This window comes from Salvelinus namaycush, chromosome 21 (genome assembly GCF_016432855.1).
Source record: "Salvelinus namaycush isolate Seneca chromosome 21, SaNama_1.0, whole genome shotgun sequence".
Taxonomy (NCBI): Eukaryota; Metazoa; Chordata; class Actinopteri; order Salmoniformes; family Salmonidae; genus Salvelinus; species Salvelinus namaycush.
In genome coordinates, this window is record NC_052327.1 from 2,436,415 (window position 1) to 2,462,005 (window position 25,591).

A 25,591-nucleotide genomic window follows, 5' to 3' on the forward strand; every position below is an offset into this window, starting at 1 on the left:
TTTTATAGTAATTTTCATAGTAATTAATTTGAATATGGCGCTCTGCATTTTCTCAGGCTTTTTGCCAAGTGAGACAGTAGCGTCTTGCCTAAACTCAGATTTTTTGGATATAAATATGAACTTTACCGAACAAAAAATACATGTATTGTGTAACATGAAGTCCTATGAGTGTCATCTGATGAAGATCATCAAGGTCAGTGATTCATTTTATCTATATTTCTGTTTTCTGTGACTCCTCTCTTTGGCTGGAAAAATGGCGGTGTTTTTCTGTGACTTGGCTCTGACCTAACATAATCGTTTGGTTTGCTTTCGTCGTAAAGCCTTTTTGATATCGGACACTGTGGCTGGATTTACAACAAGTTTATCTTTAAAATGGTGTAAAATACATGTATGTTTGAGGAATTTTAATTATGGGATTTCTGTTGTTTTGAATTTGGCGCCCTGCAGTTTAACTGGCTGTTGACGAGGTGAGATGCTACCGTCCCACATACCCTAGAGAGGTTAATGGACATATTTTTTTGTTTTTCTTTCAAAAACAAACTTTTGAACAGTAGTGTATGTATATATTTTGCCTTTTTTGCATGTTATTTTGGCATTAATATGTGTCACATATCAGTTGGCAAACAGTGTAATTTTTTTTTATTTGAGTTAATAAAGCCGTATACAAACATGGTCTCTTTTTTGCAGTCTTGAGTAAGGCAGCTGCAAAATGCAGGTATTTCAGCCTAGCTCAGTGCTTCTGTGGTGGTGCGGCAGCCAGCGGAAACCACAGAGCGTAGGGGTTGGCATTTGCATTTTGTGTTTATTATGGATCCCCATTTGCTGCTGCCAAGGCAGCAGCTACTCTTCCTGCGGTCCGGCAAAATTAAGGCAGTTTTAAGGCAGTTTTAAGGCAAATTAAGGCACAATTTTAAAAACATTACAATTATGGGATTTGTTGTTGTCCCACCCACACATTTTATAATTTAGATTATTACTATAATTGGATTGTCTTAAGAACATTGGGTGTCAACATGCAAGAATAAAGATGCTAAATCTTGGACCTAGACAGAATTTTACATCTGAAACCGAGCTCAGTATTGTGATCTACTGGCATTGTGATCTACTCAGTATTGTGATCTAAAATACACCTACACAATGCTAATGAATAGCTGCAGTCAGTATTGGCTCCTAAACGAGTTCTCCCCCCACACAGCTACTATACCAAATCTGTGGTCAGTGCGAGCTGGCAGTGGAACCTCACAGACTAGCCTGCTGAGTCTTGGCTGGATTCAAGAATGCACCGATTGGCTCCTGGGCCCTCCTGCCCTTCCCATGGCAGTGTGATATGCATTATCATTGGTGAAGGCGGCTGTCTGTGGTCTCCAGTTGGCTTGATGCTAAACAGACTGTCAGGGGACGGAGATGTGAACACGACCGGAGCTCAGTGGACACTGGCGACATACCAACGCTGGGGTAGTCAAACAAAGGAACACATATATATATACACACACACACACACACACACACACACACACACACACACACACACACACACACACACACACACACACACACACACACACACACACACACACACACACACACACACACACACACACACACACACACACACACACACACACACAGTCTGACGCCTATTGTGAGTAATTCCGAGCCCTGTCTGTCTTTTACCCTGCAGCCAGTTACCCCGAGGCATTCGGTATACATCTGTGGGTGTGTTTGTATAAGTGTGTGCGTTTGGTGTGTCAGGCTGATATTCTCTTTAGGGCCGTTGCCCTGAGCTGTTTGATGTAGGGGGGACACCGGGTGGGATGGGGGATGTGTGTGTTTGCTCTGTGTGTGTGTGTGTGTGTGTGTGTGTGTGTGTGTGTGTGTGTGTGTGTGTGTGGGTGGAGAGACTGGGGGAAGGGATGGGAGGGTGGCAGTGGGGGAGGGTAAACGGTTTATCATGCCAGGGAGAATGTAGACCCTGAGTGTGTGTGTGTGTGTGTGTGTGTGTGTGTGTGTGTGTGTGTGTGTGTGTGTGTGTGTGTGTGTGTGTGTGTGTGTGTGTGTGTGTGTGTGTGTGTGTGTGTGTGTGTGTGTGTGTGTGTGTGTTGAGTAGTGCAGACAAGCAGCTATCACCAGTGATACTATACTATTCAACGTCCATCCATGTCTGAGGATGTCATGAGATGACGTGGAAACAGGCGCTAGGGGGAACAGTGAGGACTGTTGCGTTCAAGTAGGTTTCAGTTTTGCTAGCTGGATGGGGATGGTGGATAGGCTAAGCATCTGCCTCTGACTCATAGGTTGCAAGTTCAAATCCAGTATTAGAAAGTTATTTTTGTTTTAAGCCTATCCCAAATCTTAACCCTTACCTTAAGCACTCAGAGTTAATGCCTAACCTTAAGATTTCAGAGTCAATACCTAAACTTAACCCTAACCTTAATTTGGAGTTAATGCATAAACTTAACCTTAAACACTTGAAATGTGAGTTTACAAACATGGATGAACGTATAATTCTGACGTGAGACTGTGAGATCTAGTTGCACACAAGTGCATGGTGAGTAGTGAGTTTGTCACATGTACACTAGATAGAATGAGGGTATAGACAATTGCACACTGAAATATTAAACACTGAAAATAAACATCACATAAAACCCTGTAGATAGAGATGTGCTTAGACTAGAATCATTAACAAAAGTACCAATAATGATGAAGATTAATTCGTAATCCTAAATGTTATTTTTAGAATTTAGGTTTGAGATAAAACTGATGGTTAGGAATATTAGTGGTTGAAATTCCATTAGAATGCACAGTACCTCCCTCCTTTATGACATGGCCAGAGCCAGACAGTGACTGGTAAATTAGAATGTGCTTTGAATAATAAAGATGTAGTGTTGAAAGTCAACCACCAGATGGCGTGTATTAGCGCTGCACGGTGAGATGTGCTAGACTGTTCAAGCTGTCAGCTGTGAAAGACACACACACATAGACCACACACACAGACATGCATGTATCCACGCACTCACACATACACACACACACTCACACACGCACAGGAAACAGTCCAGTTTCCAATTGGCTACTCAGTGTAGTGCTCGCTGCCACTGTTTTACAACATGTTCCGATATTACACAGTCAATTGAATTACTAACAGTCAAAATGTGCCAATAACATGTTTTGAGTCAGTCTCAGTCAGCCAGTACTACAATATGGATCACATCATCCAACTCACAAAATATGATCACTATGATTATTGATCTAGAAGAAAAAGAAACGCACACCTATTTAGGCGAGGTGCTGGCTAGCGGAGTAGAAAACTTAAAAATAAAGGAGAGCTCTAGGAGCTCAGATGCAAAAATATTTAATTTACCAACGTTTCGACAGGCAAGCTGTCTTCATCAGGGTACAATCACAGACACTGCGGGATGACTCGTTTATATATAGTGTCAAGACACACAGGTGTCTGTAATCATGGCCAAGAGTGGCCTAATATCATTGGTTAATTTCTCAAATATTCAAATGGCATAGAAAGAGCAGCATACAAAGCCACTATGATTATTGAAACTGGAACTTTTCCAGTGTTTGTGTGTGTGTTTATGTGTATTTTTAGTGTGTTCTGGTGCGTGTGCGTTTGAGTGCTTGTGTGTGTGCATCTGTGTGTGTCTACGAGCAGTGATTGAGTGTTAGCTAGATCTGGGTGTAGAGACTTACATGTGTATCAGGAACAGCTAGCTGGAATAGAAAACACATTTGTGAGTATAAATAAATTAACTAAGCTGTAAATAAATGAACTCTGTGCATTGAAACTTGTCACTTGGAGTGCTTCCCATTTTTGGCTTTTTCCCTTTTCCTCACGCCATGGCTAACAGACAGCAGCTGTGACATTATGTCCATCCCACAATCCTCTGTGCCTGGCCATCACAGAGACAAGCATGGGAGCCTGGTTGAGTGTGTGTTTGTGTGTACAGTGGTTCCTCCTTTAAAAGTTGCGAGCTTACACCGCGGGACTTAGAGGTACCCAGTGTCACAGCTTCATTACTCCAGACCACCACAAGGGGGAGTTAGAGCAGTCACTCACCCACTCCTCCATACAGACCTTCTCCAGATCCTTCAGGTTTCGGGGCTGTCGCTGGGCAATACGGACTTTCAGCTCCCTCCAAAGATTTTCTATTGGGTTCAGGTCTGGAGACTGGCTAGGCCACTCCAGGACCTTGAGATGCTTCTTACGGAGCCACTCCTTAGTTGCCCTGGCAGTTTCTTTTGGGTTGTTGTCATGCTGAAAGACCCAGCCACGACCCATCTTCAATGCTCTTACTGAGGGAAGGAGGTTGTTGGCCAAGATCTCGCGATACATGGCCCCATCCATCCTCCCCTCAATACGGTGCAGTCGTCCTGTCCCCTTTGCAGAAAAGCATCCCCAAAGAATGATGTTTCCACCTCCATGCTTCACGGTTGGGATGGTGTTCTTGGGTTATACCCATCCTTCTTCCTCCTCCAAACACGGCGAGTGGAGTTTAGACCAAAAAGCTTCAAATATTCCATGATATTCTTAAGATATGTGTTGACTGAATTATAAGCAAGTGATGTCTGCTAAATAATCAAGTTAGGTTTCTCCAGAAATAAATATTTCTAAATAACAAACTCTCTTTATTTACAAATTAGTGAGAATGTCTCACCCCATGTTAAATAATTGCCTTTTTCTCATTCACTCGAGGTTAAATGAAAACAAAATCTCCAAAATATCATTACTTTTTAAACAAAGCAATTATTATTATTAATTCATTTAGAATTATGTAAAAGCCCCTCAGATATTCTCACAGATCCTAATGGAAAATGCCCCTTAGATGTTAATATAGAGTCCTCAATCCTCTAATTGTAATTATTGGAGGAGAGTCACATCATAAAAAAAATATTTGTAGATGTATTGTTACAATGGTGTAGGTCTTATTTATTTAAAGAGCATGTAAAAGTTAGAAGCAAAAGCCTACACTATTTTAGCACCGTTTTGTGCTGCTCTGAGGCAATGAGATTTTTATTGTCACTTAATCTCCATTTGAGTATTGTTTAGACAAGAATTAGAAAATTAGGGTGCAGAAATGTTATGCTCTTAGTGTAACCTTTATTTAACTAGGCAAGTCAGTTAAGAAAAAATTATTACTGACAAGGACAGCTTACTCCTTCCTCGTGCCCTGCAGGGATTCTTTAGCTAAATAGCCCAGTACTATACTGCCGACCGTCATGTTGTACAGCACCATATTTTCCGTTCCAGCAAGTACAAGTCAACAGTTGACACACCTACTCATTCCAGATTTGTTTTATATTTTTATACATTGCATAATAATAGTGAAGACCTCACAACTATGAAATAACACAAATGGAATCAGTTAAGAACAAATTCTTATTTACAAGGACAGCCTACTCCTTTCTCCCCAATGTGGATTTGAACCCCGGTCTCCCGTGTGCCCCACATTCTGTAGTTCAGACATGGCCTGCTCTCCCTTATGTAAGGAATTAGGCACTTTCCCATGTTTACTACTGTATGTATTGTAGACTGCACAGTGGCCTAATAAACAAATAAACACATTTCGTTAATAAAATATTGATAAAAATACTCAAAATTTTGCATTTTCAAATTTTGCATTTTCAAAATGCAGATGTTGTTTTAGTTATGACCCATAATAAATTACTATGGGAATAAATATCACTGATTTACAGAAATATTGGAGAAAGAAATTTCTAGTGAAGGCAAACAATTTAGAATCCTCCAATCCTGTAGCCTTCTACCGGCCGTCACGTTGTACAGCGCCATTTTTTCCATTCCATCCTAACAGAAACCCCGAGCGTTTCCGTTTTTGTTTTTCTCTGAATGGAAACAGCATAAAATGTATCAAATTAAATAAGCCAAATTTCTTAAAAACAATCCCATATACTATGTTATTACAAAGTAGGTTTTAAATTCTCTGGTAATGCCAATACGGAATACTATCAAATGCTTCTCAAAGATGCCCTCTGATGGTCAAATTAGCAATAACTTGCAGTAACAGAAAAAATGGCTGATAATTAACCTCTCTTGGGTATGTGGGACGTTAGCGTCCCACCTCTTCAACAGCCAGTGAAACTACTGGGCGCCAAATTCAAATACAGAAATACTCATTATAAAAATTCAGGAAAAAAAACATATTTTACATACAGTGGGGAGAACAAGTAATTGATACACTGCCGATTTTGCAGGTTTTCCTACTTACAAAGCATGTAGAGGTCTGTAATTTTTATCATAGGTACACTTCAACTGTGAGAGACGGAATCTAAAACAAAAATCCAGAAAATCACATTGTTTGATTTTTAAGTAATTAATTTGCATTTTATTGCATGACATAAGTATTTGATCACCTACCAACCAGTAAGAATTCCAGCTCTCACAGACCTGTTAGTTTTTCTTTAACCACCCTGGAATATGTGGGACGCATTAAATCACACATGCAAGATACCAAATTAAAGCTACACTCGTTGTGAATCCAGCCAACATGTCAGATTTCAAAAAGGCTTTTCGGCGAATGCATAAGATGCTATTATCTGATGATAGCACAACAGTAAACAAAGAGAGTGTAGCATATTTCAACCCTGCAGCCGCAACACAAAACGCAAAAATAAAATATAAATCATGACTTACTTTTGACGAGCTCTTTTGTTGGCACTCCAATATGTCCCATAAACATCACAAATGGTCCTTTTGTTCGACTAATTCCGTCCATATATATCCAAATTGTCCATTTATTTGGCGCATTTGATCCAGAAAAAAAACTTCCAATTGCGCAACGTCACTACAAAATATCTCAAAAATTACCTCTAAACTTTGCCAAAACATTTCAAACAACTTTTGTCCAGGTGGGAAAGGGCAGGTTGGAGAGCGATTGAGATTGCATCATCTGTGGATCTGTTAGGGCGGTATGAGAATTGGAGTGGGTCTAGGGTTTCCGGGATGATGGTGTTGATGTGTGCATGACCAGCCTTTCAAAGCCCTTCATGGCTACCGACGTGAGTGCTACGGGGCGGTATCTGGATTGGCTGTATCTGGATTTATGAAAAGCTATCTTTCAAAAAGCATGTTGATGAGTTAAGAAGTTAAGAATAAAACTGATCAAATTGTGAATTGAATGTAATTTTTGAATTCCGTAAAGTGAGTGTGGAAGAAGTGAAAAAATGATTGTTGTCTAACAACAATGACAAGCCACCGGCGTTTGACAACTTGGATGGAAAATGAATGAGAATAATAGGGGACGATATTGCCCCTCCTATTTTCCACTATCTTCAATCTAAGCCTGCTAGAAAGTGCCTGGTGGGAAGCTAAAGTAATTCAGCCACCTAAGAATAGTTAAGCCCCTTTTACTTGCTCAAATAGCCGACCAATCAGCCTGCCATCAACCCTTGGTAAACCTTTTGACTAGATACAATGCCATTTTACTGTAAACAAATTGACAACAGACTTTCAGCACACTTATAGGGAAGAACATACAACAAGCATGGCACTTACACAAATGACTGATGATTGGCTGAGAGAAATTTATGATAAAAAGATGGGAGCTGTTTTGTTAGACTTCAGTGCAGCTTTTGACATTATCGATCATGGTCTGCTGATGGAAAAATGTATGTTATGGCTTTACGCCCTCTGCTATATTGTGGGTGAAGTGTTAGATGTCTAACAGAACACAGGGGGTGTTCTTTAATGGAAGCCTCTCCATCATAATCTAGGTAATCCAAAAACGACAAGCAATGCAATTGGGACAATTCATTCACTAAACCATTAACCTTAACTACATCTTGTAAAATGTGGAAATTGAGCAAGTTGAGGTGACTAAACTGCTTGGAGTAACCCTGGATTGTAACCTGTCATGGTCAAAACATGATGACACAACAGTAGCTAAGATGGGGAGAAGTCTGCCCTAATATTGCGTTGATGTGCATTTTTAACACTATGAACAAGGCAGGTTCTACAGGCTCTAGTTTTGTCGCATCTGGACTACTGTTCAGTCGTGTGGTCAGGTGCCACAAAGAGAGACCTCGGAAAATTGCAATTGGTTCAGAATAGGGGAGTACGGCTGGCCCTTAAATGTACACGGAGAGCTTACATTATGCATCCACCATAGTTTGTGGACCTGTGATGGAAAGGACAATGTGAGAAAGAATGTGAAAATTTTATTTTTATTTATTTCACCTTTATTTAACCAGGTAGGCTAGTTGAGAACAAGTTCTCATTTACAACTGCGACCTGGGCAAGAATTAAGCAAAGCAGTTCGACACATACAACAACACAGAGTTACACATGGAATAAACAAACATACAGTCAATAATACAGTAGAAAAAGTGTATATATACAGTGTGTGCAAATGAGGTAAGACAATAAATAGGCCGTGGTGGTGAAGTAATTACAATATACCAATTAAACACTGTAGTGAATGATGTGCAGAAGATGAATGTGCAAGTGGAGATACTGGGGTGCAAAAGAGCAAGATAAATAGATAAATACAGTATGGGGATGAGGTAGTTGGATGGGCTATTTACAGACGGGCTATGTACAGGTGTAGTGATCTGTGACCTGCTCTGACAGCTGGTGCTTAAAGCTAGTGAGGGAGATATGAGTCTCCAGCTTCAGTGATTTTTGCAGTTCGTTCCAGTCATTGGCAGCAGAGAACTGGAAGGAAAGGCGGCCAGTGGGGGAGTTGACTTTGGGGGTGACTAGTGATATATACCTGCTGGAGCGCTTGCTACGGGTGTGTGCTGCTATGGTGACCAGTGAGCTGAGATAAGGCGGGGCTTTACCTAGCAGAGACTTGTAGATGACCTGGAGCCAGTGGGTTTGGCGACAAGTATGAAGCGAGGGCCAGCCAACGAGAGCGTACAGGTCGCAATGGTGGGTAGTATATGGGGCTTTGGTGACAAAACGGATGGCACTGTGATAGACTGCATCCAATTTGTTGAGTAGAGTATTGGAGGCTATTTTGTAAATGACATCACCGAAGTCGAGGATCGGTAGGATGGTCAGTTTTACGAGGGTATGTTTGGCAGCATGAGTGAAGGATGCTTTGTTGGGAAATAGGAAGTCGATTCTAGATTTAATTTTGGATTGGAGACGCTTAATGTGAGTCTGGAAGGAGAGTTTACAGTCTAACCAGACACCTAGGTATTTGTAGTTGTCCACATATTCTAAGTCAGAACCGTCCAGAGCTGGATGGACGGGTGTCACGTTCCTGACCTGTTTTCTGTTAGTTTTTGTATGTGTTAGTTGGTCAGGACGTGAGTTTGGGTGGGCAGTCTATGTTTTCTGTTTCTATGTTGGTTTAAAGGGTGACCTGATATGGCTCTCAATTAGAGGCAGGTGGTTTTCATTTCCTCTGATTGAGAGTCATATTAAGGTAGGTGTTTTCACACTGTTTGTTGTGGGTGGTTGTCTCCTGTGTCAGTGTCTGTATGTTACGCCACACGGGATGGTTTTCGGTTTTGTTTGTTTGTTCGTTTTATGTAGTCAGTTTTCCTGTTATTGCGTTCTTCGTGTTTCATGTAAGTTCGTCGTCCAGGTCTGTCTACATCGTTTATTTGTTTTGTTTATTATTCAAGTGTAGTTCGTTTTTTCGTCTTGTTTAAATAAATCATGTCATCACACAACGCTGCATTTTGGTTCAATCCCTGCTCCTCCTCTTCGGATGAAGAGGAGGAGGAAAGCCGTTACAGAACCACCCACCAATCCAGAACCAAGCAGCATAAGTTCGAGCAGTGGAACACGAAACAGGAATGGACATTGGAGGACGTATTAAACGGCAAGGGTTGCTACACATGGGAGGAGATCCTGGCTGGAAGGGATCGCCTCCCATGGGAACAGCTGGAGGCACTGAGGAGAGCAGAGGCAACCGGAAAAGGGAACCGGAGATATGAAGGTACGCGGCTAGCGAGGAAGCCCGAGAAGAAACCCCAAAAATTTCTTGGGGGGGGGCTAAGAGGTAGTGGGCCAAGGGCAGGTAGGAGACCTGCGCCCACTTCCCAGGCTAACCGTGGAGAGCGGGAGTATGGGCAGACACCGTGTTACGCAGTAGAGCGCACGGTGTCTCCTGTACGTGTGCATAGCCCGGTGCGGGTTATTCCACCTCCCCGCACTGGTAGGGCTAGATTGAGCGTTGAGCCGGATGTCATGAAGCCGGCCCTACATATCTGGCCACCAGTACGTCTCCTCGGGCCGGCTTACATGGCACCAGCCTTACGCATGGTGTCCCCGGTTCGCCTACATAGCCCGGTGCGGGTTATTCCACCTCCCCGCACTGGTCGGGCGACGGGGAGCATTCAACCAGGTAAGGTTGGGCAGGCTCAATGCTCAAGGGAGCCAGTACGCCTGCACGGTCCGGTATTTCCGGCGCCACCTTCCCGCACCAGCCCAGTACCACCAGTGCCTACACCACGCACCAGGCTTCCAGTGCGTTTTCAGAGCCCTGTTCCTCCTCCACGCACTCTTCCTATGGTGCGTGTCTCCAGCTCAGTGCTTCCAGTTCCGGCACCACGCACTAAGCCTCCTGTGCGTCTCCAGAGCCCTGTACGCACTGTTCCTTCTCCCCGTACTCGTCCTGATGTGCGTGCCCTCAGCCCGGTGCCACCAGTGCCGGTACCACGCACCAGGCTTATAGTACGTTTTGAGAGTCCAGTGTGCCCTGTCCCTGCTCCCCGCACTAGCCTTGAAGTGCGTGTCTCCAGTCCGGTGCCTCCAGTTCCGGCACCACGCACCAGGCCTACAGTGCGTCTCATCCGGCCAGAGCCATCCGTCTCACCAGCGCCATCTGAGCCATCCGTCTCCCCAGCGCCATCTGAGCCATCCGTCTCCCCAGCGCCGTCTGAGCCATCCGTCTCCCCAGCGCCGTCTGAGCCATCCGTCTGCCCAGTGCCGTCTGAGCCATCCGTCTGTCCCGAGCCATTAGAGAGCCGCCCGTCTGTCCCGAGCCGTTAGAGCCGTTAGTCAGTCAGGAGCCGCTAGAGCCATTTGTCAGTCAGGATCTGCCAGAGCCGCCAACCAGACAGGATCTGCCAGAGCCGCCAACCAGACAGGATCTGCCAGAGCCGCCAACCAGACTGGATCTGCCAGAGCCGCCAACCAGACAGAATCTGCCAGAGCCGCCATCCAGACAGGATCTGCCAGAGCCGCCAGCCAGCCATGAGCGTCCAGAGCCGTCAGCCAGCCATGAGCGTCCAGAGCCGTCAGCCAGCCATGAGCGTCCAGAGCCGTCAGCCAGCCATGAGCGTCCAGAGCCGTCAGCCAGCCATGAGCGTCCAGAGCCGTCAGCCAGCCATGAGCGTCCAGAGCCGTCAGCCAGTCATGAGCTGCCCCTCAGCCCAGAGCGGCCATTAATCCAGAACTGCCCCTCAGTCCAGAGCTGTCTCTCTGTCCGGAGCTGCCTTTCAGTCCGGAGTTGCCCCTCTATCCTGAGCTACCTCTCTATCCTGACCTACCTCTCTGTCTTGAGCTATCTCTCTATCCCGGTGCTGCCCCTTGTCACGGTGCTGCCTCTTATCGTAAGGTTACCATTAAAAGTAAGTGGGTGGAATAGGAGGGTGGTCAGTCGTAGGGGGAAACGTAAGCTGGGATTGACTATGGTGGGGTGGGGACCTCGCCCAGAGCCTGAGCCACCACCGTGGTCAGATGCCCACCCAGACCCTCCCCTAAACTTTGTGCTGGTGCGCCCGGAGTTCGCACCTTAAGGGGGGGGGTTATGTCACGTTCCTGACCTGTTTTCTGTTAGTTTTTGTATGTGTTAGTTGGTCAGGACGTGAGTTTGGGTGGGCAGTCTATGTTTTCTGTTTCTATGTTGGTTTAAAGGGTGACCTGATATGGCTCTCAATTAGAGGCAGGTGGTTTTCATTTCCTCTGATTGAGAGTCATATTAAGGTAGGTGTTTTCACATTGTTTGTTGTGGGTGGTTGTCTCCTGTGTCAGTGTCTGTATGTTACGCCACACGGGACTGTTTTCGGTTTTGTTTGTTCGTTCGTTTTATGTAGTCAGTTTTCCTGTTATTGCGTTCTTCGTGTTTCATGTAAGTCCGTCGTCCAGGTCTGTCTACATCGTTTATTTGTTTTGTTTATTATTCAAGTGTAGTTCGTTTTTTCGTCTTGTTTAAATAAATCATGTCATCACACAACGCTGCATTTTGGTTCAATCCCTGCTCCTCCTCTTCGGATGAAGAGGAGGAGGAAAGCCGTTACAACGGGCAGGTGCGGGCAGCGATCGGTTGAAGAGCATGCATTTAGTTTTACTTACATTTAAGAGCAGTTGGAGGCAACGGAAGGAGTGTTGTATGGCATTGAAACTCATCTGGAGGTTAACCTCTTTGGGCTGTAGGGGCAGTATTGAGTAGCCTGGATAAAAGGTGCCCATTTCAAATGGCCTCGTACTCAATTCTTGCTCGTACAATATGCATATTATTATTACTATTGGATAGAAAACACTCTCTAGTTTCTAAAACCGTTTGAATTATATCTGTGAGTAAAACAGAACTCATTTTGCAGCAAACTTCCTGACAGGAAGTGGAAAATCTGAAATCGATGCTCTGTTCTAGGGCCTGCCTATAAATGTCCTTGATATTTATTAGAATACATGCACTTCATACGTCTTCCACTAGATGTCGACAGGCAGTGAGAGAAGAAATGGAGTCTATAACTTGATCTGGGGTCGAATAAAAGCTCTTTGTATGACGTGTCACCAGTTTCCTGTTTTCTGGAGAGCGCGAGAAGGGACCTGGTATTGCCTTCTGATAAGCTGTCGTTATAGACGACTAATATCTCCGGCTTTGATTTTATTTGATAAATGTGACAATATCATCGTAAAGTATGTTTTTTCAATATAGTTTTATTAGATTATTTAAAAAATGTTGGGACGTTAGGCGTGTTGCTTTGTCTGCGTATGTTCAGGAAGGAGAGCTTCGCGCCACTTTGCTAGCTTTCCGTGCTAATTGACTGGAGAAGAGGACATTCTAAATCCAAACAACGATTGTTCTCGACAAAGGACCCCTTGTACAACATTCTGATGGAAGATCGTCAAAAGTAGGACCCTTTTTATGATGCTATTTCATATATCTGTCGAACATGTTGTACTAGTAGTTTGCGCCCAGATTTTGGGCACTCTCTCGCTATAACTAAGCTGGATGTCGTAATGAAGTTATTTTTAGAATTCTAACACGGCGATTGCATTAACTTCTTGAGCCTAGGGGGGCGCCATTTCGACTTTGTAAAAATGTGTTCCCAAATTAAACTGCCTCGTACTCAATTCTTGCTCGTACAATATGCATATTATTATTACTATTGGATAGAAAACACTCTCTAGTTTCTAAAACCGTTTGAATTATTTCTCTGAGTGAAACAGAACTCATTCTGCAGCACATTTCCTGTCAGGGAGTGAGATTTCAGAAATCGAGGTCCCTGTTCTGAGGTCAGTTTATAAGTCCCCATGTAAGCCATCGGGCTACATGCACTGCATACGCCTTCCTCTAGATGTCAGTAAGCGGTGAGAATTTGAATGGAGTCGATTGCGCAATCTGGGGCCCTATATAAGACCGTGGAACGGAAGTACCGTCCTTTTCAACGGTGCGCCTGGCGCATCAGGGACATCACTATGGCCTCCTGCAAAGCTTTCGTTTTAGCAGTTCTGTATCTCCGGTCATGTTTTTATTCGTTATAGTTGTTAAAGACATCATAAGGTAGTTAATTTAAACCGACTTATAGCAGTTTATATCAGTTTATTGCGATTTTCTGGGATTTCTTTGTCATGCGCTTTCACGAGTTGGACACCTCTATTTCGACAGGACAAGAGGACATCTTTCAACCAAAAGACGATTGTTCTGGAGAAAGGACACCTTGCCCAAGATTCTGATGGAAGCTCAGCAAATAGTAAGCAGTCTTTATGCTGTTAATTCGTACTTATGTTGACAAATGTCAAATAATAATTCCGCCATGAATTATGGTGCGGTCTCGCTTTAGCGCACGCTGTATTGCGCAGTAACGTTAATTTTAAAAATCTAACACAGCGATTGCATTAAGAACTAATTTATCTTTCATTTGCTGTCCAATCTGTATTTTTTAGTCAAGTTTATGAATAGTTTTCGATTAGATTAGGTGCCTCTCCAAGATGGCGCCGGACAGATTGCTTGAAGTTTTGGCCACTAATCACATTGTATAACCACGATTTGTGCCGCTAAATATGCACATTTTCGAACAAACTCTATATGCATTGTGTAATATGATGTTATAGGACTGTCATCTGAAGATTTTTGAGAAGGTTAGTGAAAAAATTAATATATTTTGGTGGTTTATACGTTATCGCTATGTTTGGCTTGAATCAATGCTGTTGTGATGTTTGCTATTGTGGTAAGCTAATATAACGCTATATTGTGTTTTCGCTGTAAAATATTGTCTGGATTCACAAGATCTGTGTCTTTCATTTGCTGTACGCTGTGTATTTTTAAGAAATGTTTTATGATGAGTAATTAGGTAATACACGTTGCTCTCTGTAGTTATTCTAGTCGCTTTGGTGAGAGTTGTGATGGTGGCTGCAATGGTAAACTATGATTTATACCTGAAATATGCACATTTTTCTAACAAAACATATGCTATACAATAAATATGTTATCAGACTGTCATCTGATGAAGTTGTTTCTTGGTTAGTGGCTATTTATATCTTTATTTGGTCGAATTTGTGATAGCTACTGATGGAGTAAAAAACTGGTGGAGTAAAAAAAGTGGTATCTTTTGCTAACGTGGTTAGCTAATAGATTTACATATTGTGTCTTCCCTGTAAAACATTTTAAAAATCTGAAATGATGGCTGGATTCACAAGATGTGTATCTTTCATTTGGTGTCTTGGACTTGTGATTTCATGAACATTTTATTATATGATATCCCTGTGGCTTTAGGCTAGGCTATGCTAGTCAGCTTTTTTGATGGGGGGGATCCCGGATCCGGGTTTGTGAGGTGTTAGAGGTTTAAGAACTAGTGTATCTATCATTTCCTATACAACATGTATTTTTTAGTAACGTTTATGTATAGTTATTTGGTCAGAATAGTTGAGTGTCATAAAAATATCCGCACATTCTGGGAAAAAGATGCTACGTTAGCACAATGTATAACCACTGATTTCAGCTCTAAATATGCACATTTTCGAACGAAACATAAGTGTATGTATAACCTGATGTTATAGGACTGTCATCTGATGAAGCTTATCAAGGTTAGTCAAAAATTATATATTTTTTGCTGGTTTGTTACGATCGCTAACATTTGCTGCTGGTAAATGGCTTGTGTTTCTGGCTATTGTGGTAAGCTAATACACTGCTCAAAAAAATAAAGGGAACACTTAAACAACACAATGTAACTCCAAGTCAATCACACTTCTGTGAAATCAAACTGTCCACTTAGGAAGCAACACTGATTGACAATAAATTTCACATGCTGTTGTGCAAATGGAATAGACAAAAGGTGGAAATTATAGGCAATTAGCAAGACACCCCCAATAAAGGAGTGATTCTGCAGGTGGTGACCACAGACCACTTCTCAGTTCCTATGCTTCCTGGATGATGTTTTGGTCACTTTTGAATGCTGGCGGTGCTCTCACTCTAGTGGTAGCATGAGACGGAGTCTACAACCCACACAAGTGGCTCAGGTAGTGCAGCTCATCCAGGATGGCACATCAATGCGAGCTGTGGCAAGAAGGTTTGCTGTGTCTGTCAGCGTAGTGTCCAGAGCATGGAGGCGCTACCAGGAGACAGGCCAGTACATCAGGAGACGTGGAGGAGGCTGTAGGAGGGCAACAACCCAGCAGCAGGACCGCTACCTCCGCCTTTGTGCAAGGAGGAGCACTGCCAGAGACCTGCAAAATGACCTCCAGCAGGCCACAAATGTGCATGTGTCTGCTCTGCTACATTTTAAAAATCGGACATGTTGGCTGGATTCACAAGATGTTTATCTTTCATATGCTGTATTGGACTTGTTAATGTGTGAAAGTTAAATATTTCTAAAAAATATATTTTGAATTTCGCGCCCTGCACTTGAAGCGGCTGTTGTCATATTGTGCCCGGCTTCGGGCTTGCAGCCCAAAGAAGTTAATAACACAGTGTCTTAAGAAGGGCCAGAAGTATACAGAATGGTATCTATCTTGCTCCTTATCAGTCTTTCGGTATTGAGCTCAATTTGGCGTCTGCTTGTTTCCCGAGGCTCCGCAATTGCATCACACCCTCCATACAGAGCCTCTGATCACATTTTCTGATCAAGCATCAACTGTGTTGCAGTAGTGTGACAATGACGGCAGCTGCAGCAGCTGCTATTAACTTCAAGGTCGATGTTGTTGCTAAATTGTTAGCATCACCCTTTTCAAGATTAACTTCCAAACTTATTTTAAACTTTATTTACAAATGATCTTCATCTGGTGAGTGGCAGTGGTTTTTGTTGCAGCTTGTTTGTGGTTAGCTATCTCTTTGAAAATAATAACTGTGAAACATTGTTACATTTTAAACTTTAGATCACCAGTTATTGTGATGAACGTGATAAAATAGTTGGTTTGTGAATTTTTCGGAAGAAAAATGGTTGTGCTTTTTGTATTGTTATGATTTCATGAGGCCTACTAGAGTGAATGGGCTGCTTATTCTTTAACATTATTTGATGCTGTGTGTGACTGCTGTTGCCTGTCTATCAACCTTGTCTACGTGTTTGACCAAAACATGTTCTCCTTCAATGCCATGGAGTGCACAGGTATTACGGTCGCTGTCCTTTCAGCACCACGAGCCTGTCACCTTGTGACACTGTTGTTGTCGCTATTGGTGTTTGGCTACCATAGGTTGTGTAAACAGTTTTTATGTATTTTATGCTGTGCGTCACATGGTGTGTCCGTGCCAGTTCTGTGTGGCAGCCCGAAGTGTGGCCAGGCCTGTATGATTAATTCATAATGTCATCAAAAAGCATTGCTGCTCCTTCACTAGAAGTAGAATGGTGCGAGTACAGAAGATATAGTGTCTGGCACATTAAGTGATGCTATGTTTTCTGTTATTTCTTTATTTTTGAGTTTGATAAAACATATTGGAAAATGTTTGGTCCCTCTGAAGGCAGGCCTGGTCCTATAGCCACCGTTCGCCTTTGAACATACGTCTTACTTAGTGAAAACAAAAAGATAGAGAGAGAGAGAAAAATATAGATACTATTTTCACATTCTTCTCACATTGTCCTTTCCATCACGGGTCCACAAACTATGGTGGATGCGTAACAAGCCAGTCTGCTGAGCTCAGTAGTGTGAAAAGCATGGGCACAACTTTCACTGGGGACGGCGGGGGACATGTCCACCCCACATTATGAAATGAATTTTTGTCCCCCCCACTTTTATCATTGGAATGTGAAACAAACCATGGCAACGGTGTGCTTTAGGAACATGCGGACACCTCAGAGTGGTCAGGTAGGCTTTTTGGAGTGAATATCTGACTGGATAAAAATATATATATACAGTTGAAGTCGGAAGTTTACATACACTTAGGTTGGAGTCATTTAAACAAGTTTTAATGACTCCAACCTAAGTGTATGTAAACCTTAGACAACAACTGTATATATATATATATATATATATATATATATATATATGTGTGTCCAAACTTTAAACTGGTACTGTGTGTATATATATATATATATATATATACACACTGTACCAGTTAAAAGTTTGGACACATCTACTCATTCAAGGGTTTTTCTTAATTTTTTACAATTTCTTACATTGTAGAATAATAGTGAACACATCAAAACTATGAAATAACACATATGGAATCATGTAGCAACCAAAGAAGTGTTAAACAAAATATATTAAAAAAAAAAAAGATTCTTCAAACTGGCCACCCTTTGCGTTGATGACAGCTTTGCACACTCTTGGCATTCTCTCGACCAGCTTCACCTGGAATGCTTTTCCAACAGTCTCGAAAGAGTTCCCGCATATGCTGAGAACTTGTTGGCTGCTTTTCCTTCACTCTGGGGTCCAACTCATCCCAAACCATTTCAATTGGGTTGAGGTTGGGTGATTGTGGAGGCCAGGTCATCTGATGCAGCACTCCATCACTCTCCTTCTTGGTCAAATAGCCCTTACACAGCTTGGAGGCGTGTTGGGTCGTTGTCCTGTTGAAAAACAAATGATAGTCCCTCTAAGCGCAAACCACATTAAATGGAGTAGTGCTGCAGAATGCTGTGGTAGCCATGCTGGTTAAGTTTGCCTTGAATTCTAAATAAATCACTGACAGTCACCAGCAAAGCACCCACCACACCATCACACATCCTCCTCTGTGCTTGGACTCATCAGAGCAAAGGACAGATTTAACCTGTCTAATGTCCATTGCTCGTGTTTCTTGGCCCAAGCAAGTCTCTTCTTCTTATTGGTGTCCTTTAGTAGTGGTTTCTTTGCAGCAATTCGACCATGAACGTCTGATTCTCCTCTGAACAGTTGATGTTGAGATGTGTCTGTCACTTGAATTCTGTGAAACATTTATTTGCGCTGCAATTTATGAGGCTGGTAACTCTAATGTTATCCTCTGATGCAGAGGTAACTCTGAGTCTTCATTTCCTGTGGCAGTCCTCATGAGAGCCAGTTACATCATTGCGCTTGATGGTTTTTACGACTGCACTTGAAGAAACTTTAAAAGTTCTTGAAATTTTCCAGATTGACTGACCTTCATGTCTTAAAGTGATGATGGACTGTCGTTTATCTTTGCTTATTTGAGCTGTTCTTGCCATAATATGGACTGATTGCCTCAAACGCATTAAGAAGGACAGAAATTCCACAAATGTGAACTGTTTCAGGAAGCTAGGCGTACGTCGCAGGTCACTATTTCACAGGAGAGCCGTTTGAATGTAAACTTAAACGTAACACTTTTTTGGTTACTACATGATTCCATATGTGTTATTTCATAGTTTTGATATCTTCACTATTATTCAACAATGTAGAAAATAGTAAATATTAAGAAAAACCCTGGAATGAGTAGGTGTGTCCACATTTTTGACTGGTACTGTATGTAAATATATGTCCCCTCCACTTCTAAAACCAAAGTTGCGCCCCTGGTGAAAAGGGTAATATAGACAGTCAGAGAAAGGCTATTTAAGAGACACAGAAACTTACCTGCCCCTCCTCCTCTCTGTATGAGTAGCGTGGCCTCGGCTCCGACAGAACACTCTTTTAGCAGCTCCACCACACGTCCATGTCCTGCCCCCACAACACCCTGCTGGTTCACCTCCAGGATTAGGTCTCCTTCACTCAGACCCACTCCGCCCTGCACACCCGGCTCCAACACCTGTACAACACAGAACATAGTCAGGTATGAGGATGGAAAAGTAGGAGTGATGACAGACAGACAGACTGATGAAAGGACAGACAGGCGGACAGAGAGATCAATAGAATACACAAGGCTACATTTACAACATACTGAGAGTAACACCCCACAAAAGTAACACCACACGAGAGTAGCACGAGAGGAACACCCCACCTGTTTGACACACTGCCCAGTGGAGCTGTCGGCGATGGTGAATCCGAACCCCTCCGCCCCCTTCACAATGGTTACGGTCAGCAGTTCTGCCCCCTGGATCACGCCCCCGGCAATCCCTGTCGCCCCCGACGATGCCATGGAGATGTTATCGTCGTGCGGTGTCATGGCCTGTGCAGACCGGGCGGTAGTGGGAGGTAGCGAGGACCCATCAAGGTGGGGTGCCCCGGGCTGTGTTAGAGCCTGGGGAGGGAGATGGGAGCTCAGGGAGAGGTACTCCAGGTAAGGGTCGTAGCTACTGCGCCCATTCACCACCAGGGGTCGGTGTTCCAGGCCCATGGTGGTCAGGGAGGCGCTGGTGGATGCCCCAATAGAGTCCTCGGGGTCAAATGGTAGGGGGTATCCCCGGCAGAGGACCAGGGTGACGCTCTGGCCGATGGGCACAGACTGGAAGAGTTTGACCACGTCGGCGTGCGTTGTGCCCAGGCAACAGATGTCATTGATGTAGACTATGACATCACCTGAAGGGGGAGGAAGCAGAGATCTTGTTCAGTAGTCATCAAACGGAAGAAGAGGGTCTGAATCAGGGAGGACGTTAAATAAGAATTTAATTTAGTAATATTTTTTTGCTAAATTTTTTAAACATTTCCTACTTTGTTCCTTAAAAAACAAGGCCGGGGAGATTGGATGGGATTGGACAGAGAGGATGTCATACAAACCCAGGGGTAAAATGTGTGTGTGTGTGTGTGTGTGTGTGTGTGTGTGTGTGTGTGTGTGTGTGTGTGCGCAGTAGGGTCAGAGTGTACAGGCACCCATCAATCACACTACAAAGGTACTGCTATTGTAACGTCTTTCATCGGTAGAAGGAGAGGAGGACCAAAGCGCAGAGTGGTGCGTATCCATAATTTATTAGAATACTTCTCAATATGAACAAAAACAATAAACAGACGAAAAACCAACGAAGCTACAGTCCCGAACTAGTGAACACAGAAAAAAACAGGAACACACAAACAGGAACAATCATCCACAAACCAACAGTGAAAACAGGCTACCTTAATATGGTTCCCAATCAGAGACAATGCAAAACACCTGCCTCTGATTGAGAACCATATCAGGCCAAATGACAAACCTCAACATAGAACACATAACATAGACTGCCCCCCCCAACTCACGCCCTGACCATACTAACTAAAGACAAAACCAAAGGAAAATAAAGGTCAGAACGTGACAGCTATGCCAACCTCGGCATGGTTAACGAACACGAACACACACACACACACACTCCTTTCATTTCCATAATGTAAAAGAGATCCATGTTGAGCTTATGGCCCCTCTCCAGTCAAAAATCAAGTCAGAATCAGGGTGACATCACAACCATACACTGAGTGTTCTCAGAACAATCTCAATTCAGGGAATGGACTTTACATGGTGTCAAAAGTGTTCCATTGGGATGCTGGCCCATTTTGAAGCCAATGCTTCCCACAGTTGTCAAGTTGGCTGGATGTCCTTTGGATTGTGGACCATTGTTGATACCTACAGGAAACTGTGGAGCATGAATTTAACTTGGCAAGTCAGTTAAGAACAAATTATTATTTATGATGACGGCCTACCCTGGCCAAACCCAGACAACGCTGGGCAAATTGTGTGCCACCCTATGGGACTACCAATCACGGCTAGTTGTGATACAGCCTGGAATCAAACCAGGGTCTGTAGTGATGCCTCTATCACTGAGATGCAGTGCCTTAGACCGCTGTGTCACTCGGGAGCCCCCCACCAAAAAATGCAGAAAAACCCATCAGCATTGCAGTACTTGACACAAACCGGTGCGTCTGGCACATACTACCATACCCCGTTCAAAAGCACTTGCTTATTCACCCTCTGAATGGCACACATACACAATCCATGTCTCAATCATCTTCAGCTACACTGATGGAGTGGATTAAACAACTGACATCAATAATAAGATCAGTGCTTTCCCCTGTATTCACCTTATCTGTCTATGTCATGGAAAGAGCCGGTGTTCTTAATGTTTTGTACACTTAGTGTATATGACTAATGCATAATAGGGATACATAAGCAGGGATGAATATTTTCCCAAACATCTATCAAGTTTCAATATTGGGAATAATTCATATTTAACCTGAGAGTCCCGGAAATACCGCAAAAACTGGAAGTGCCCATTTAAAGCATTTAAAACCGAAGTATGGTCACTATGCCAGGGTTCAACCAAAATAAAATGATTGCTGCGCAATCAAGTGAAACTGATATTTGGTAATGACAGAGTAGTTTTGATTGCCAGGGACATTGTTGAGAATTGCGAAACAGGCCATTTATTATTTCAGCGCATTTCAGCAGTAGGCTATCTCAACACAGAACGCACTCATGATGCACAGAGCACACCATGAGTAAGCTATAGCATTGTTGAATCATACAAACTTTGTAACGGCAGTCAAACTATAGTCAAATGAGCAAAGTTGCTAAGCTTGCTATATAACATCCAATGAACGACAAAATATATCCTAGTTGTCATAATCACGTTGATAACTATACAGATGGCAGATCATCTCATGAATAAAAAATATATTTTAAAAAATAACGAGGAGATGAAGAGAGGAAATTGTTTAAATATCAAGGTATCTTAACGTGCACCAACTTTGTTTAAAAAATGTTTTATAGCAATATTTTGACATGCATAGTTGAGATGTGCTTTGATAATGCAACCTACGGATTACAGAATAAAGTTAGGAATTTGCGTGTGAGACAGGATTTTTTGTTTCATTGGGATGATAGGAAAATAGCCTAGGCTCTATCAATAGATATATAATATACTTGATTCAGGCTACATTATTGCATGCTAAATGTCTCTGATCAGTGATAGATGAGCAAACAAATAAATTAGCTACCTCTTCCACTTGTCGAGCCAGCGATCAATTAACCAAATATGTGACCCACCATCTCTTTTCAGTATTAAGTTCCAAAATTTAAAATGGTGTTTTTTACATTCGATAAAAGTACAGATTCAGAGATTCAAAATTGTAGTTGGAGGGAACATGGGGAAGTAATGCTGCTTTAAAAGTTGATACATTCATAATCCCATTTAGGACAAAAGGGCATTCAAACATTTTGCTGTGATTTTCACAATTGATTTATTACACATTTCTGGAAAACATATATTTAGAAAAGGAATACTTTCACCAAATTACCAAAATGGATTCTCTGAACATTATCTCACTAACTTAAACCAGTAGGCAAACCATTAACAGTTTTAAATGGCCTATTGTTATATAATAAAGAAAAACATTCAGATTGAACAGCTACAGTGCTGCTTTTTGCTTATGCCCATTTAGCATTGTAGACATACTCATATCTCAAAGAATTCACATGGGAACACATGACAGTGGCCACGTCCTAAAGCATGAGGAAGTGCTAAAAAAAACGAAGAAAATATTTCAACAATAAAATACTTTATTAACTTATATTGCTAAAGGTAGTAGCCTTAGGAAAAACATAACATACAAACGCGTAAAGTAAAAACACTATTTAGACCTAGGCCTATTTCATAATGTCCTTTGAGTATCGTTGGTTCAGGTCATGTTATGATTTGAACAAAGTAATCTATCCTGAGTGCATACTGTATTTCTGTCCTACCATGTAATATCCATGGCCTTTCTATTTAAAAAGTCCTGATCTTCTCAAAAATATATGTTTGCCGGGTTGTGTACAGTCCGGGGGATGCTTTCGCATCTCTGGGAGGAAGGACGTCAACATTGCACAGCAGCTGAAACCTGGATCCATCTGAGTGAAAGCTCATTGGCCACAACAACACCAGGCTCCAGACAATTGAAGCTGTAAAGAAGTAAAGCAGACAATAATAGACAATACAGTAAAACCTTGCATACCAGCAATAACATGAATTGATCCCAAGTTCAAGCAAAAAGCTCAAAGTACAAAGAAAATACCTGAAGTGTTGCTTGTTCACTCTCGATTATCTCCTTGTACTGTTGGCAGGTTAATGCTGAAAGATAGATTCTAGAAAAATAGGTTAAAACATGAAGTAATTATTGTCCTATACCTTGTTATTGCCTGTTGACTGCTACAGCTGTACTAAAATGACCTGTACACACGTAACCTGTTTCCAGCCAACAATGGCAAAGCAGACACTACAAGGTAACTAGCAAGATTTAGCAAACATTTAGCTTCATAATTACCTGCTGGCTAGATGTAAACGTTATTCATCTAGCTAGCCAGATAGTTGGAAATGCAAGAAAATGACCTCGGAATCTATAACCCAACAATCCATCTGTAATAGATGGCTTGTTGCCGGACGAAGCAAGCCATAACGTTACCTGTATGCAACTGTCTAGCTAGCTAGCTATCTAGGTATATAGCTAACAATAACTAGCAATGAAAACAACCTTTCGATAGAGTTGAGACAATAATGTTTGCAGATGTAGCTATGTTGGCATTTTAACTTTGTACACTCTTACCTGTGTATGGATTATGATGATTCACGGCAGACAATCACTTTCAAAATAATTCTTCCCACTCGGCTTCAACCAGTCCAGACGGCTTTAGCTACAGAAGACAGAGCTGTGTCGATACCAGCAGCTGTATTCAGGACAACACTGATATTCGAAAGCTGTAGCTATACTTTGCATCTTGTCCATGATGAAAGTATTGGTAAATCCAATGGATCTTTCAAATATCCGTGGAAGCAGAGAGCACCGACACACACAACCACCCACCCACACCCCCACACATACAAATGGACACTTCCCTCACAGCAATGCCACAGGTCAAATAGGCCAGATAATCAAGTTGTACTAGTCGTATGTACGGTATACAAATGGCATGCATCGTCCAACGAAATGTTTACTTGCAGGTTCTTTCTAAAATGTTCTACAAACAAAATTCCACTTTGACATTATGGGGTATTGTGTGTAAACAGATCAGTCATACAAAATCTCAATTTAATCATTTTTTAATTCAGGCTGTACCACAACAAAATGTGGAAAAAGTAAAGGCGGAGTGAATACTTTCTGAAGACACTGTTGATGGATGAGTCCTGGGTAGGGCTGTTGCGGTGACCGTATTACCACCACACCAGCGGTCACGAGTCATGGAAGGCAGTCAAATTCCAAGTGACCGTTTAGTCACGGTAATTAGGCTTCTCCATGCATCCTGATGGTCAGTAGTAGCCTACCAAACTTGCTAACTGCCTGGTACTCAGCACTCTATTGTCCCTCTAATCACTCTGACATCATTGCAAATGTAATCGAAAATCTAATCAAACACAACATGAGAGCCCATGAGCTCATGTTGCGCAACATTTCTATAGGCTATGCAATTGCAAGAGAAAACAGAGTGATGGTCTCCATTAAAAAGAGGAGGATCCCATCAACTTTCTATTGACTAGGCCTACTATATTTATTTCTTCAATTTCCTAACATTATAAATCTTCTTCAGGATTGGTGTGTCCCCTGCGGGACGGTTGTGCTAATGTAGGCTAATGCGATTAACATGAGGTTGTAAGTAACAAGAACATTTCCCAGGACATAAACATATCTGATATTGGCAGAAAGCTTAACTTCTTGACGCTAGGGGTCAGATTTATTTATTTTTTAAATAACGTTCCTAAGGTAAACAGACTATTTCTCAGGTCCAGATCGTAGAATATGCATATAATTTACAGATTAGGATAGAAAACACTCCAAAGTTTCCAAAACTGTCAAAATATTGTCTGTGAGTATAACAAAACAGATTCTGCAGGCGAAAACCTGAGAAAATCTAACCCAGAAGTGATTAAAAAGAAAATGTAATCTGTGTTTCCTGGCTCGTCTTTCTTCCATTTAAAGGGGTATCAACCAGATTTCTTTTCCAATGGCTTCCTCAGGCTGTGACCAGGCTTTAGACATAGTTTCAGGCTTTTATTTTGAAAAATTTGCAAGATTTTTCAAAACTAGTCAGGTGTCCTTTGATTAGTTCCTGCGTGCAAGAGGGGTAGCTCTCCATTTTCTTTCTCTCTTTAATTGAATAGGTTACGGTCCGGTTTAAATATTATCGATTATGTATGTTAAAAACAA

At 42.3% G+C, this 25,591-nt stretch overlaps 1 protein-coding gene across 1 annotated transcript in view; it reads right to left on the reverse strand.

Moving 5' to 3' along the window:
• Positions 1–25,591, reverse strand: part of LOC120066539 (membrane-associated guanylate kinase, WW and PDZ domain-containing protein 2-like) — a 387,095-nt gene that overhangs the window by 115,443 nt on the left and 246,061 nt on the right. Inside the window, exons 10-11 of the mRNA XM_039017962.1 lie at positions 19,512–20,029; positions 19,148–19,319 (exon numbers count right to left, since the gene is read on the reverse strand). Of these exons, the coding sequence (XP_038873890.1) occupies positions 19,148–19,319; positions 19,512–20,029 (690 nt within the window). The remainder of the gene's footprint in view (positions 1–19,147; positions 19,320–19,511; positions 20,030–25,591) is intronic.